The 15,220-nt window shown below is 38.8% G+C and overlaps 1 protein-coding gene across 7 annotated transcripts in view; it reads right to left on the bottom strand.

Annotated features, from left to right (window-relative positions):
* sorcs2 (sortilin-related VPS10 domain containing receptor 2) overlaps positions 1 to 15,220 on the bottom strand; it is a 283,640-nt gene that overhangs the window by 33,193 nt on the left and 235,227 nt on the right. For all 7 annotated transcript variants that reach the window (XM_051719980.1, XM_051720016.1, XM_051719989.1 and 4 more), the window contains exons 7-8: positions 14,644 to 14,762; positions 12,226 to 12,315 (exon numbers count right to left, since the gene is read on the bottom strand). In XM_051719980.1, coding sequence (XP_051575940.1) covers positions 12,226 to 12,315; positions 14,644 to 14,762 — 209 coding nt within the window. The remainder of the gene's footprint in view (positions 1 to 12,225; positions 12,316 to 14,643; positions 14,763 to 15,220) is intronic.

Raw genomic sequence — 15,220 nt, 5'->3', positions numbered from 1 at the left:
CAGAGCCCCACTGTGTGAGAAGCCAGTTACACAACACCTGTTTTGCTGTGACAAATAAAAGATGAAGTAGTAGGAAAGGATAACATAAGGTAATACACTTGAAGAGCACAGGGCCGCATTATCATGTCCACCCTAAGAAAGAGCAAAACTTAATTGATGTTTGTGTGTCAAGTTTTCACATTACACAATGTTTCAAAGCAGCTTATCAGAAACTCATGCCTTAAAGGCATAGTTCACCCAAAAATTTAAATTATGTAATAATTTACTGTCAGGAATTGAGGAGAACCCAAACTCATACAGCCCAAATTCTTGTTAGAAAAGTTTATTAATTAAGTTGATAACCAGCATCTTGATACCACTTAACCATAATGAAGCCTGATTTGGTGGGTTTTGTCAAACTAAACCAATCCTGGAATCCTGAGTTTGTTCAGCTTTCTACGTGATACATGGCACAGATCACCGGGAAAGTCAGAGCAGCAGGAAGGCAGGGTGTGGACCAAGGGAGAGCAGGTGGGACAGACCAGGGGGATTCCGGCAGGGTAAGCCAGGGTGAAGCTGTGGCAGCAGGAAGGCAGGGTGTGGACAAAGGGGGAGCTGGTGGGACAGACTGGGGGATTCCAGGGGGGCTGCAGCGGTCCTCCTTCTCTGGCAATGCTTGGCCCATGGAGAACCCAAGGGGAGGCAGGGCAGGGACAAAGAAGAGTTGTTGTTAGGTGTAGAGGTCTTTCCCCTGTGCAGGGCCTCCATCTCTCTAAGCCAGCAGACGTTGTTCACCACCCCCCAACAGGGCCACAGAAAAGTCCCCCACCCAGCTTCTCAGAGATGCTTATCAAGTCCGGCAAAAAACAGGTGTTTGTGGAGAGTCTTGCCCAAGCACAGCTCCTGGGCCACATTAAGGACAGCCAAGGCAATCCAATGATGATGTTGAGACATTCACAGATGTTGATCAGGCTCTCTCCTCTGATTCAGATGGACAGTTTACTCTTCCCCCTCACCTGAGCTGTGCTTCCCACAAGCTTAACTTGGTGTCATGTAATGATGTAGTGAATCCAAGACTGTATTCAGAAGTGTCATTGACAAGTGCTCAGGTCTGTGAATCAAAGCCAGCCGCTCAACAGTGGCCAAAGATATAGTTGAGGATGGAACCAAAAGAAAACTCCCCTACCGCAACGAGATGGAACTCATTTCATGATGCACAGTCACACAGCACTGAGATTGCACTTACAGATTTGACAGCCTGATCTCATGAAATTTATGAGACAACAGCAACATTTTTATAAACCAAAATTATATGCTTCATTAAATGTTTGGGTGCAGTTTCCCAGTGAAATGTCCAGCAGGGGGCGCCAAATTCGAGTAAAAATATGTTGTTATCAGAAGATGTTTTTAAGGTGAATTTTAGATGAATGTTTTAATGAGTAAAACGTACCTCCCTAACCTAAAACTTGAACCTAAACCTAACCAATTGTGTCCTAAAAGATAAATGAGAGGTGAAAAAACAGACATCCTTACCCTAAATAAACACCTAAACCTGAAGTGTTTTAAAAGCAAATTCGACATGAAAAACACATTTTCTGAAGCAACCACGTCATTTCTTTTGTGGCACTTTCACTTTACTTTCACTTTCGATTCGAGCGTACTTGGTTGGGCTCGAGGACTGGTCTCTGAGTCCACAGTCAAACACTCTATCAGGTGAGATACTGCAGAAGTTAATCATATTGGAATAAGTGTGTAAATGTAGGAGGGTCTGTAATACAAGCGTTAAAATGTATTATTTTTCAAATTATGCGTAAAAGTAAAAGTGTTTTGATAAAATAACATATGTTAGTTATAGTAAAATATAGTTATAGTAACATTCATTCTATGAGACTAGGTTGATATTTAAATACCCTTTGCAATCAAATGGAGGCCAAATGCATGACAGAAAAATAGTATAATTTCCTGAGGGAATACTGCACAATACTGAACATGCACAAAATTCAAAATAACACACATTCAATGTAAATTTGCTATATTACGAAAAACACTTGTAAAGCTACAAGGTTAAAATATATCAGAAATTCTCTCTGAAAAAAAATAACTGATCACACATGCAGCCAATCTTCTTGGGTGTAAACACACCCAAGAATAAAAAAAAAAACTCAATAAACTTATTCAGTAAACTTTAAAGTAATCTTATTTTGGGGACTTATTTTATAAATAACTTCCATTATATAAGTTTGACTTGTAAGGTATTGTATGTTACAAGTTTATGTCATGGCTGTTTATAAAAAGATATTGCTTTTGTAACTTAAAGCAGGCAAAGACCACTTATAATATGATCACGTCATAAAGCCTTTTGACTGTTTACACTATGCTGCTTTTGCATGACAGCACTTATACGATTATTTTTATGAGCTTCTGCTGCATTAACATTGGATGCTGCTTGTGTTATAATGCATTATACAGAGTATAATGTATTTTATAATGCATTTTATAATGCATTTATATTATAAGACTTCCCCCATTTATAGTTATACTTTAGAGTCTAAAGTATAACTATTAATAGGGGAAGTCTTTTAATGTATTATAACTGTAGTTATAACTATTTATGAAAAGTTATAACTTATTATAAGGTGTATCATAAGGCATTATGAATTCAGTATAATGCCTTTACGTATAATGCCTTTACAATGCATTATAAATATGGGCTTCATAGAAAGTGTTACTGTTATTTCTACTTGACTTAAACCTTAAAGATACTTATGTTGGAAGTATCTGAAGATCTGAAGATACTACAGTACACACACATCTGAAGATACTACAGTTTTTATTGTTAGGCATGTTTGAAATATGAAAGTTACTTTTTAAATGTATTCCACTACAGATTACAGAATACATGCTGTAAAATGTAATTTGTAACGTATTCCGTTAGATTACTCAAGGTCAGTAACATATTCTAAATACTTTGGATTACTTCTTCAGCACTGGTAGTTTTTTCACTTGTTTTGACTATAAAAACGCTGCCAGTACAGTAAGACAAAATACATGTGTTAAAAATACATTCTCTGAAAAACCTAAATATCTTATGCAGTGTTGTTTCTAAAACAAGATCAATCAAATTGATCTTGTTTTAAGGATTTTTAGATATTTCTACAGGAAAACGAATCAAGAATACGATTTATGCCCTAATATCAAGGGTCTTATTGGAAAAAAGAAATTCTGATCCAACGTGAATTTTCTTGATAAAAAAATATGGTCGTGCCTGGTAACGTGCATGTAAAATGGCTAGAAATAGCATTTTATCTTAGCGTAAAGCTGACAATTTACACAAGGTTTATTTCTATTTCTTCTGCTCCAAACTTTCTTCATACTTACTTCTCTGTCTGCTCGTATGAATGTAACACATCATAAGAAAGTGTTTCACTGCTGTTCAAATGCACTTTGGATCGCATCATTTATATGTATAAATGTTTTCCATCTGAAAGGACTAAATATTAAATGAAACAAATGACAATAAAATGCTAATGTAATGTAATGTAATCTCTTCAGTAATCAAAATACTTTTAGAATGTAACTGTATTCTAAATACCAATGATTTAAATTGTAACTGTAGTGGAATACAGTTACTTATATTTTGTATTTTAAATACATAATCCCGTTACATGTATTTTGTTACTCCCCAACCCTGTCCGTACAGGACTCGAACCGACGTCTCCGGCATGGGAGGCGGGTGCGTTAACAGCGTCTAGCATCAGTCGCTAATGCACCTCTTGAGGTCAGGAGAGTGAGGTTTATACACATTGCACAGCTATCTATCAGCTGGCCACCATTACTCTCACCCCCCCCCCAAACATCACTCCCGTCCGGGTCACGGCACCAGCGTGACGCTACTGTTCTACCCACTCCGTACGGGACTTGAACCAGCATCTCTGGCATTGGAGGCGGGTGCCCTAACAAGGAGGCTAAAGGCTACAGCCTCTAGTGTCAGTCGCTAGTGCACTTCTTGAGGTCAGGAGAGTGAGGTTTACACACATTGCACAGCTATCTATCAGCTGGCCACCATTACACTGACTTTGTCATGTTGCTCTAATTTTGTTATTGTTTTCAGTTTATATTAAAGTACTGAAAGAACAATGAGTGTCAATTTGTATTTCTCGCAGGTTTGATGAGTTTTAGAAAGTAACTTGAAAGTAAAGTAATAAGTAATCTGATTACTTTCCCATTATGTAATCAGTAAAGTAATCTGATTGTAATTTCCTAGAAGTAATCAGTAATCTGTAGTCAATTATTTTTTTTTATTTTGATCTTTTACTCGCTTGTTTCTCATTCATCTGCACTGAACTTGCACAGTATGCTGGTATATAGATACTAAATAACATTACTTTGTGTTAAAGAGCCCATATTATGCTAATTTAACGGTTCATAATTTTATATTGGGGGTCTACTAGAATTGGTTTACATGCTTTAATGTTCAAAAAACACATTATTTTTCTCATACTGTACACTGCTGCAGCACCTCTTTTCACCCTCTGTCTGAAACGCTCTGATTTAGCTCCTGTCTCTTTAAAGCCCCCCTTTCCACAAAGCCCAGTCTGCTCTGATTGGTCAGCTGGCCCAGTCTGTTGTGATTGTTCAATCGCTTAGAGCGTGTGGCGGAAATGTAACGCCCCTTACCATAACCAAGTTTCAGGCTTCCTTAGCAGCTGTAAACACTATTGTAACTACGGTAACAGTGGCGTCGGTTTTGCCATACCAGTTCGAGCCCGAGTCCGATAATGAAAGTTTGGAAGAACAAGCTGATCGACCCGAACCACCTTCACAAGCATGACTTGTGCAGGATGTTTAACAGTGGTAAGTTTTCATTTTGTAGCTTTCTTACAAGTACACTGTTGATTATTGTGAACCTAACAAAGCTTCAAGTAAAAGATACATAGTGCATCTAAGTTAGTCATCTTTTGCTGGAATGGGTGTAGCCGAACTTTTTTCGCCCAAGCTATGAACGGAGAACAGAGGCTTACTCCTGGTTGGACATTACAGCTTGTAATTATAAGTAAACTTCCAACTTTACCACCGATAAAGACTCTTGAGTTCGACCATTTTGTTACACAGTTTTAGGTAAAAGCCGGCCCACAGCTGAATAGTAAACCCTTACCAAATCAATAATGATACATAGCAAGTTAGCCAGGCACTACCGTGGATTGCAGACATAAAATTACCGTTTGTAAAAATAAATCCATCTCCGCACTTGATCACTATCCATGATAGTAAGAACGACAAACAATCTGCATAATTCTACACAATTGTAGGTAAAATTGGGCCTGCAGCTGATTAGCAAAACTATTTCAACACAATCAAATTAGCTAGCAGGTTAGCAGAGGCCTACAGCTGTGCACTGGGTGTACACCGTAGCTACAACACAAAACTCTGCATTTGAACTCTCGATAGCAGATAAATCCACCAATAATCAAGCTTACAGGTTGTGATCCTGAAGCGCCAGATTGTCCCAAAAAAGTGGGAACTGCACCATCTTTCAGGAGTAACCATCTTGAAAATCTGGCTTTGGTTGTGGTTGTTCTACTGAGGAATAGTGGTACAAATTACTTTTAGCCACTGATTCTTCAATTCTTCTGCCTTTGGAAGTCCAAACAAAGAGGTTTTGCTTTCACAGTGAAGAAAACAGCTTCTTCTCGATGTGACGACAACACTAACCCCACTCATCCTGGCGGGCGGGCCAAAGTAGCCCCTAGGTGTACAATATGCAAATGTGTTACATAGTGACGTAAATACTTTACGGAAGAAATGGCTGGACTTCAAACCAGGCGTTTCGTGTAGTTCAGGAGCAGTGTTGTCTGTGGGAGAGAATATCTCCCTTTTGCGTGGAATTTGTGCAGAATTTTTACATCACAAACAGCCATATTACACACTAAAGTAAAGGTAAAATCCCAAAAAGCATAACAGGGGTTCTCAAAACTCACAAGGCTTGTAAACTCCACCTTCTTTGTTTTCCCCATCCACCTAAAATATAATATTATTTGCAAATAAGGATTGGTATGAATCTTTGGATAATAAAATGGGTATGTTTGCCAGGCTGCGATGTAAACTAAAGCTTATTGGCAATTTTTAAAAAAGTGGAAAGCCCTTCGATATGTCCCACCCTAACTTGTTTCAGTTGGAAACACAAAGAAAACTGCTCCAGTTAAGGCAGTTCACTGGGACTTTAGAGAGATAGTTCACACACACACAAAAAAAAAATTCTATCGTCATTCACTCATGTAAATGGTGGCCATAACTTTAAAGGTCCAAAAAGCATATAAAGGAAACATCAAAGTAATCCATACGACTCCAGTGATTAAATCCACATCTTCAGAAGCGATATGGTAGGTGTGGGTGAGAAACAAATCAATATTTAAGTCCTTTTTTTTTTGCTATCAATCCCCAATTTCACTTTCACATTCTTCATCTTCTGTATTTGGTGGTTCGCATTCCTAGTGCATATCATCACCTATTGGGCAAGGAGGAGAATTTATAATAAATAAAAGGACTTAAATATTGATCGGTTCTCAGCCACATCTATCATATCGCTTCTGAAGATATGGATAAAACAACTGGACTCATATGGATACCTTTAATGCTTCCTTTACATGCTTTTTGGACCTTCAAAGTTCTAGCCAACATTCACCTGCATTGTATGGACCTACAGAGCTGAAATATTCTTCTAAAATTATTCATTTGTGTTCAGCAGAAGAAAGAAAGTCTCATCTGGGATCGCATGAGGATGAGTAAATGATGAAAAATTTTCATTTTTGGGTGAACTATCCCTTTAAGACAGAAGTACCATAAAACCACCATTTGACATAATTTGAGAGCTAAATGAAACATACTATTGCAGAACTTGCTTCCACTTCACTACTGGATAGCTCCATGATCCTGATTCATCCCTTTAGTCTCCTCCTCCCTAAAAATATCTTTCTATATCCACACACAAACACTTCTGAAAAATGCCAATTCCCCCAGAAGGGCAATTAAATTAAAGCAAACATTTAATTTCAGAGAGGCTTTTATATAGAGGGGTTTGTAAATGTGTGCATAGCTTTTCAGACATTATTTTAAATTGAATTTACCCTTCTACCTGTCCTAGTTGTCATGAGGTTCATGATAACATCTGGAAACAAGCAATCACAAATTGTAATAATGGAGAGATTGCTTCCATGTTTGCTATTGCATTTTGCAATCAGATTTTGAGATGGTACTGAAAACACACCTCTTGTCAGGAACTGCAATGTCATTCATATATGTTGGTCAAATATGTACAACACAGCATCTTTTAGTTCGTTATGAATTAAAATGTAATACAATGAGGTCATCCTTTAAGGCTTACACAAAAGAAAATTAGGTCATCACTGTCAAACATAGAAGATGAAAGTTCCTTTGGAGACAATGGAAAATGTAATTATGGATTACCAGATCATCTTAACCAACATATTAAATATTAAAACACTGTACCAATGGATGTGCTAATATAATGTTGGAAAAATAATGAGATTGGAGACATGACCAGGCAAGTACTGCATGTGCTGCATGTTGGCACTTATGCAGGCGACCCAAGTTTGAATCTCATCTGATCATCCCTGTCTACACAAAGGCAAAAAGGCCACAAATAAAAAGAGAGAAAGATAAAGACAGTGTTGAAAGAATGTGGAAAGAGTCAGACATACAGAGACAAGATGGAAAAAGGGTCAACACTCAGACAATAGGATGTGTATGTGTATGTGTGTGTGTGTGTGTGTGTGTGTGTGTGTGTGTGTGTGTGTATTTGCTCCTCCATGTACATGTGTGGCTGGACTGGGAGATCTCGGCTATCTATTTCTGCCTTTTTCTATCACACTGTGTGACAGGCCACTCAGGTACCCAGTACTGATAACAGCACTATCAGAACCTAAGATGGCACTATCCATCTGTCTCTGACAGCAGGCACAGGACCCCTTTCAGCCATGACACAGCTGCAAGACAAGTCTGGCTCTGCCCACAGCCACTGTTCCTCAGTATATTATCAGCAAGGTTTAGCTGACTGAGTGTCTATGTATAAAAAAGTGAGTTGAATGGGTGAATGTACAAAAGACAGACGGATGGACAAAAGGCAGAAGATTCTTCAAGGTCTCTTTCTTTGAAAAATAATCAATTGCACATTAACACTTCAGCAGAATGCTTGTTTTTCCTCTGGGCCTGCAGGATTCTCTGTGCTCAAATAGTGTGCATTCAAATTCTGGGCATTTTGTCTCATTCTAGCAGCAGTGTCAAGGGTCTTAATTGGACAAAATCTGTTAACAGTCTGCTCCAAGTAAAAGAAGAACCTTGTGCTCTTTTAAAGTTAATACTGTGAATAAATACAGCAATACTTCCCTACATATGCATTGAGACAAGCTTTAAAAGCAGCAAGACAGGGGATGTGAGGGGGGAAAAGAGAGAAAGAAAAGGAGAGACAAGGCCATTTAGTGGCCTAGGTGTGTTGCAACAAACAAATTGGTCCACTGAAGTCAAGGGCCATCATTAATCCATAACTTAAAAGGAACTACAGAAGAGATCTGAGACTGCATACTGGAATTGGGTTTTGCATTTTTCAAAAGGCTTTCAATAATTCACTGTGGAAAATATGGGCACAACATCAGCCAAGCCCATCTTGCTCACACAGTCTCCCACTCGCTTCTGGGTTCTTGAACTGGGTGTCTAAAATTTGACCTATCTGCTCAGCCAAGCGACAAGCAACTAAAAGAGCACAGAGAAGAAGGTCTAGAGAGAGGAAAAACCATCAGTATTGCTTTACGCCCCATCATGAAACCATGAAAAAGAAATTGTAAATATATCCTTCCCGAACTGGGTAACACTTTACAATATGTTTCCATTTGTTAACATTCGTTAACAACTTTAGTTAACATGAACTAATAATGAGCAATACTTTTACAGCATTTCTTAATCTTGGTTCATGTTAATTTCAACATATAGTAATACATATTTAAAATCAAAAATTGGATATGTTAACATTAGTTAATGCACTATGAACTAACACGAACTAACAATTAACAGCTATTTTTATTAACTAACATTAACAGAGATTAATAAATGCTGTAAAAAATATATTGTTCATTGTTAGTTCATGACACCTAATGCATTAACTAATGTTAATAAATGGAACATTATTATAAAGTGTTACCCCAAATTGTCATATATATACCTGAAGGCACTAAGCATATAAATCTAGTGCATGTTCAACTTCCTCAAAAGTTTTAATGTCCACAGTAATTAAATACAAGCTTTTAACAGTGGTGAATGTAAGTAATCTGGGGCCATCTTTCTTTCTAATCTTTGTCTTAGAAGTTTCTTTCTCTCTCACTCTGTCACTATGAATCAGCGGTTGGTTTAGTTACAAATGCCATTGACAGCAGCTGCCCTAACCCTCTCCCCTTTTTCCTGCCTCTCACTCCATCACTCTCAGAGGTGAAATATACATGAAGCAAGCCCCCCGGCCTCCACTTCAATCAATGTTATTCAATTACAGTCAGGCAGCATTTTACTGAAGCACTCCCCTGGGTTAGAGCCACAGACAGTCTGGTCAGTCATCAGTTGTAACCCTTAGCCAGCTGTCTTCTTTCGCCAGCATATTACTGCAATACATCATGGCTCCTCAGTAGGTTAAAGCCACGTCTGGGTTATATTGGTGTAGTGTTTCACTGCTAGATTCATACATATTGCCGCAATACGCATAGTCACTCGGTGGCTTTCAAGTGAAATCCACAACAGCTGCAGTTGATAGTAGAACAATAACCACCTTCAAACAATAATACACCGCTGATACATGGTTCAAGACAAAAACACCACCAACCTTTAACATAGTGCACAAATACACACAGTTATACATACACATATTGTCGTGCTGTTACAGTAGAGAATCACTTGGTTCAAATACAGTATATCTCGTGAAAGTAAGCTATAGCTTGAATCAGTTTAAATAAGGAAATCAAATCTAAAATCACATTTAAATCATAGTGCTAAGAGCATCGTAAGGAAATAGACTTATGCAGACACCTGCAGGACAATCGCAAAATTACACTTCACACAATTTAAATACCAATAGCTACACTTTATGCTGAGACTTTAATATCAGGATATGCTGTATGTGTTTTATTTATTTTAATTTTAACAGACAAGTCTAATAATAATAATAATAATAATAATAATAATGAAATGCATAAAATAGATGGTCTAAATGGATGAACAGATTAATTAGTAAACAAATAAAATTATTTGTGTGGACTAGTTGGACAAGCTGGTAACAACAAAGTGGGGGCATGATTGATGCAGACAACTGTATAAATTAATATTAGAGAGAGAAGAAAAAAGTAATTAACTTGCTGCCGTGCATGAAAATCGTCCGTATATATTGGCTCATCATCCTACATTTACATTTATTCATTTAGCAGACGCTTTTATCCTCGTCTCCTCTTCCTCTCTGACAACCAAATGCTCTCTTGCCAGCACTACAAGTTGTGTATCACTGCACATGCAGCATTGCTCTCACCGTTATCACTTTTGGGAGTAAAGCGCAGATCTCCACTTCATTGGCGAATGTCCCTAAAGTGCAGCTTCCACAAGTCTCCATATTTTGCGATAACACGTTATATGAATGCTTGTAATTAGCAGGATCATACACAGAGCTTTCACTGTCTTCACTATTCCTGGAAGCTTTTATATTGAGAGGAATTTGTGAAAACTAAATATTATAAATGCACACATGATTATGGAAGCAGATTATGTAAAAGAAAAAGATCATCCTGCACAAAATTATTGTAAAAACAGTATGTAAATATGTAGTTAATTAGGTTGAATATTTAAGAAAATATTTTAAAACTAATTTTAGCAAGGTAAATTACAAATGATTGTAAAGTTACGCACAAATACAATAAAGTTACAATGACGAACAGCACTATACGTTCACATTTCAGCACTGTCACACAGACAGCGAATATCTTCTTATAATCTTACAAGTAACACTTAAAGCGTGTCCTCGCACGTTCATATTAAGTGCAGTTTTGGGAAACGCACGTAAAAAATAACAAACGTTCATAAAATTGCAAGTAGAACACGCTCTTAACTGCTAAGATCGATTGTTATTGGGAAATGCAGCCCTGGCCTTTCTCCGTTGACCTTTCTCATCAACAAGGCATTTCCGGGGCCTGGGTATCTCAGCGAGTAAAGATACTGACTACCACCCCTGGAGTTCGTAAGTTCGAATCCAGGGCGTGCTGAGTGACTCCAGCCAGGTCTCCCAAGCAACCAAATTGGCCCGGTTGCTAGGGAGGGTAGAGTCACATGGGGTAACCTCCTTGTGGTCGCTATAATGTGGTTCTCGCTCTCGGTGGGGCGCGTGGTGAGTTGTGCGTGGATGCCGCGGTGGATGGCGTGAAGCCTCCACACACGCTATGTCTCCGCGGTAGCACGCTCAACAAGCCACATGATAAGATGCGCGGGTTGGCGGTCTCAGACGCGGAGGCAACTGAGATTTGTCCTCCACCACCCGGATTGAGGTGAGTCACCACGCCACCACGAGGACTTAAAGTTAGAGTGCATTGGGAATTGGGGATTTCCAAATTGGGGAGGAGAAAGGGGAGGAAAAAACAAACAAAAAACAAGGCGTTTCCGTCTCCGCTCACTAGATGTTTTTGGTTTTTGGCACCATTCTGAGTAAACACTAGAGACTGTTGTGTGTAAAATCCCAGGAGATCAGCAGTTAAAGAAACACTCAAACCAGCACGTCTGGATCCAACAATCATGCCACAGTCAAAATCACTGAGATCACATTTTTTCCCCATTTTGATAGTTGATGTGAACATTTACTGAAGCTCCTGACCCATATCTGCATAATTTTTTGCATTGCACTCCTGCCACATGATTGGCTGATTAGAAAATCGCATGAATAAGTAGGTGTACAGGCATTCCTAATAAAGTGCTCAGTGAGTGTATTTTCATTGGTGGAGCAAATTAAGAAAATACCTGTCCATTTTATGTATGCTCAAACACTATAAAGAGGACCATATACTATGCCAATTTAATCTAAAACATTATTCTTGTTCTTTATAACATGCAAAATATATTTAGTAAAATACAAGCCAGAAATGCACAAGAGTGATGCTGGAAGTAGATAATGCTCATTTAACAGGGCAATAAAGGACCTTCTAGATAGGACCTTACCTTTGGTAGAGCATATTTCGGAAATCTCATCTGAACAAATTCATTCCTCCGGTATGAGACATAATACTTGGTACAATTTCCTGTGGTTACCTAAAAGAAGAAGAAGAAGAAGAAAAAAAAAGGAGTTTCTAAAGTGTTTATTTTGTTTACAATGGATGATTTTTATTTAATGATTCCAATGACATAATCATGTTTTGACAAAATCAGCTGTGTTAGGACAAACCGCTCTCCCTACCCTCTCCCTGTCCTCTTTCCTGGCTCCTTTCTTCTACTCCCTCAGGATTCACCTCTATTCACACTGCCCTTTCTACCCATCCAGTTGTCCCAACAGATTTTGTCTCAACTAGCCCTAATACAAAGCTATGTCTGTTGGCTTGTTGTAAAATGCTCAGATTCAAAATCATTGTGTCCAGGCTGCATTAGCATGCTCCTGTCTAACTCTACAACCTGCTGACCGAACACAAACATTTCACACACTCTAGCCCTGTTTATCAAGGGCATATCTGAATTGCTTTCAACAGCTGCAATCCCTTCAAAGTAAAACAGAGCAGGTGAGAGGGAGTAAAATAAATTAATGCAGAACAAGAGCAAATGTTCTTGAGCCATTGGCTAATTATACAGTGCATCCGGAAAGTATTCACAGCGCTTCACTTTTTCCATATTTTGTTATGTTACAGCCTTATTCCAAAATGGATTAAATTCATTATTTTCCTCAATTCTACAAACAATACCCCATAATGACAACCTGAAAGATGTTTGTTTGAAATCTTTGCAAATCTATAAAAAAAAAAAAAAAAAAAAAAAAAAAAACACATGTACATAAGTATTCACAGCCTTTGCTCAATACTTTGTTGAAGCACCTTTGGCACCAATTACAGCCTCAAGTCTTTTTGAGTATGATGCTACAAGCTTGGCACACATATTTTTGGGCAGTTTCTCCCATTCTTCTTTGTAGGACCTCTCAAGCTCCATCAGGTTGGATGGGGAGCGTTGGTGCACAGCCATTTTCAGATCTCTCCAGAGATGTTCAATCGGGTTCAAGTCTAGGCTCTGGCTGGGCCACTCAAGGACATTCACAGAGTTGTCCCATAGCCACTCCTTTGTTATCTTGGCTGTGTGCTTAGGGTCGTTGTCCTGTTGGAAGATGAACCTTCGCCCCAGTCTGAGGTCCAGAGCGCTCTGGAGCAGGTTTTCATCAAGGATGTCTCTGTACATTGCTGCATTCATCTTTCCCTCGATCCTGACTAGTCTCCCAGTTCCTGCCGCTGAAAAACATCCCCACAGCATGATGCTGCCAACATCATGCTTCACTGTAGGGATGGTATTGGCCAGGTGATGAGCGGTGCCTGGTTTCCTCCAGACATGACGCTTGCCATTCAGGCCAAAGAGTTCAATCTTTGTTTCATAAGACCAGAGAATTTGGTTTCTCATGGTCAGAGAGTCCTTCAGGTGCCTTCTGGCAAACTCCAGGCAGGCTGTCATGTGCCTTTTACTGAGGAGTGGCTTCCGTCTGGCCACTCTACCACACAGGCCTAATTGGTGGAGTGCTGCAGAGATGGTTGTTCTTCTGGAAGGTTCTCATCTCACCACAGAGAAACACTGGAGCTCTGTCAGAGTGACCATCGGGTTCTTGGTCACCTCCCTGACTAAGGCCCTTCTCCCCCGATCGCTCAGTTTGGCCGGGTGGCCAGCTCTAGGAAGAGTCCTGGTGGTTCCAAACTTCTTTCATTTACGGATGATGGAGGCCACTGTGCTCATTGGGACCTTCAATGCTGCAGACATTTTTCTGTACCCTTCCCCAGATCTGTGCCTTGATACAATCCTGTCTCAGAGGTCTACAGACAATTCCTTGGACTTCATGGCTTGGTTTGTGCTCTGACATGCACTGTTAACTGTGGGACCTTATATAGACAGGTGTGTGCCTTTCCAAATCATGTCCAATCAACTGAATTTACCACAGGTGGACTCCAATCAAGTTGTAGAAACATCTCAAGGATGATCAGTGGAAACAGGATGCACCTGAGCTCAATTTTGAGTGTCATGGCAAAGGCTGTGAATACTTATGTACATGTGATTTTTTTTGGTTTTTTATTTTTAATACATTTGCAAAGATTTCAAACAAACTTCTTTCATGTTGTCATTATGGGGTATTGTTTGTAGAACTTTGAGGAAAATAATGAATTGAATCCATTTTGGAATAAGGCTGTAACATAACAAAATGTGGAAAAAGTGAAGCGCTGTGAATACTTTCCGGATGCACTATATATGGTTTAAAACAAATCAGAAAATGATAAAGAGAAAAAGAATATAAGGAAGGAGAAGAAGAAAATGAAAGAAACAGAATGAAAGAGAGACATACAGTAAGTCAAAACAAAGTATAATGAATTGACACATTCAAGTAAATGTAACATCATTTACCTTTACAAATATGTACTCATCTTGCACTGAGAGGGAATTGTGGTCAATCTTCCCCAAGAACTGAGCTGTCACCATTTTATCCGAGCAATTCTGGATGAGACATGTCACATAAAGGTATCCTGATAGAGAGAAAAACACACACAGAACCACATATTTTATGTTGATATTTCCAGTGACTTCTATTGTTTTTTATTCTGAGCTAGAGATATTTTCTATCCTCTAATCCTAGCCCGAAACGTAACCCTCACACAAACATTTTTCCATGTTCAGATTTTCACTAAACCATTATTCAGTATATTTATTGAGCCATTTTCCTTTGCTACACCAGTGGGGACTTTGATGTGACTTTTAGTACCCAATATATAGCCTGACCCACACACACAGGTTTAGAAGAAGGTCAAGGTTGAAGGTACAAAACATTTTTGTTGACATTGAAAGGGCTTTCATTTGTGTATATGATCATATGGCTTTTTTTGTTTCATTCCAGTGGTGAATGGAGAGAAAGATATATGTTATATATAAAAAAGAAGCTCTTAGCAGCGGACACGTTTTGCCCCATTCAAAAATGACTGGAAAT

Source organism: Myxocyprinus asiaticus, chromosome 2 (genome assembly GCF_019703515.2).
Source record: "Myxocyprinus asiaticus isolate MX2 ecotype Aquarium Trade chromosome 2, UBuf_Myxa_2, whole genome shotgun sequence".
NCBI lineage: Eukaryota > Metazoa > Chordata > Actinopteri > Cypriniformes > Catostomidae > Myxocyprinus > Myxocyprinus asiaticus.
This window is presented reverse-complemented; position numbering and strand designations above follow the sequence as displayed.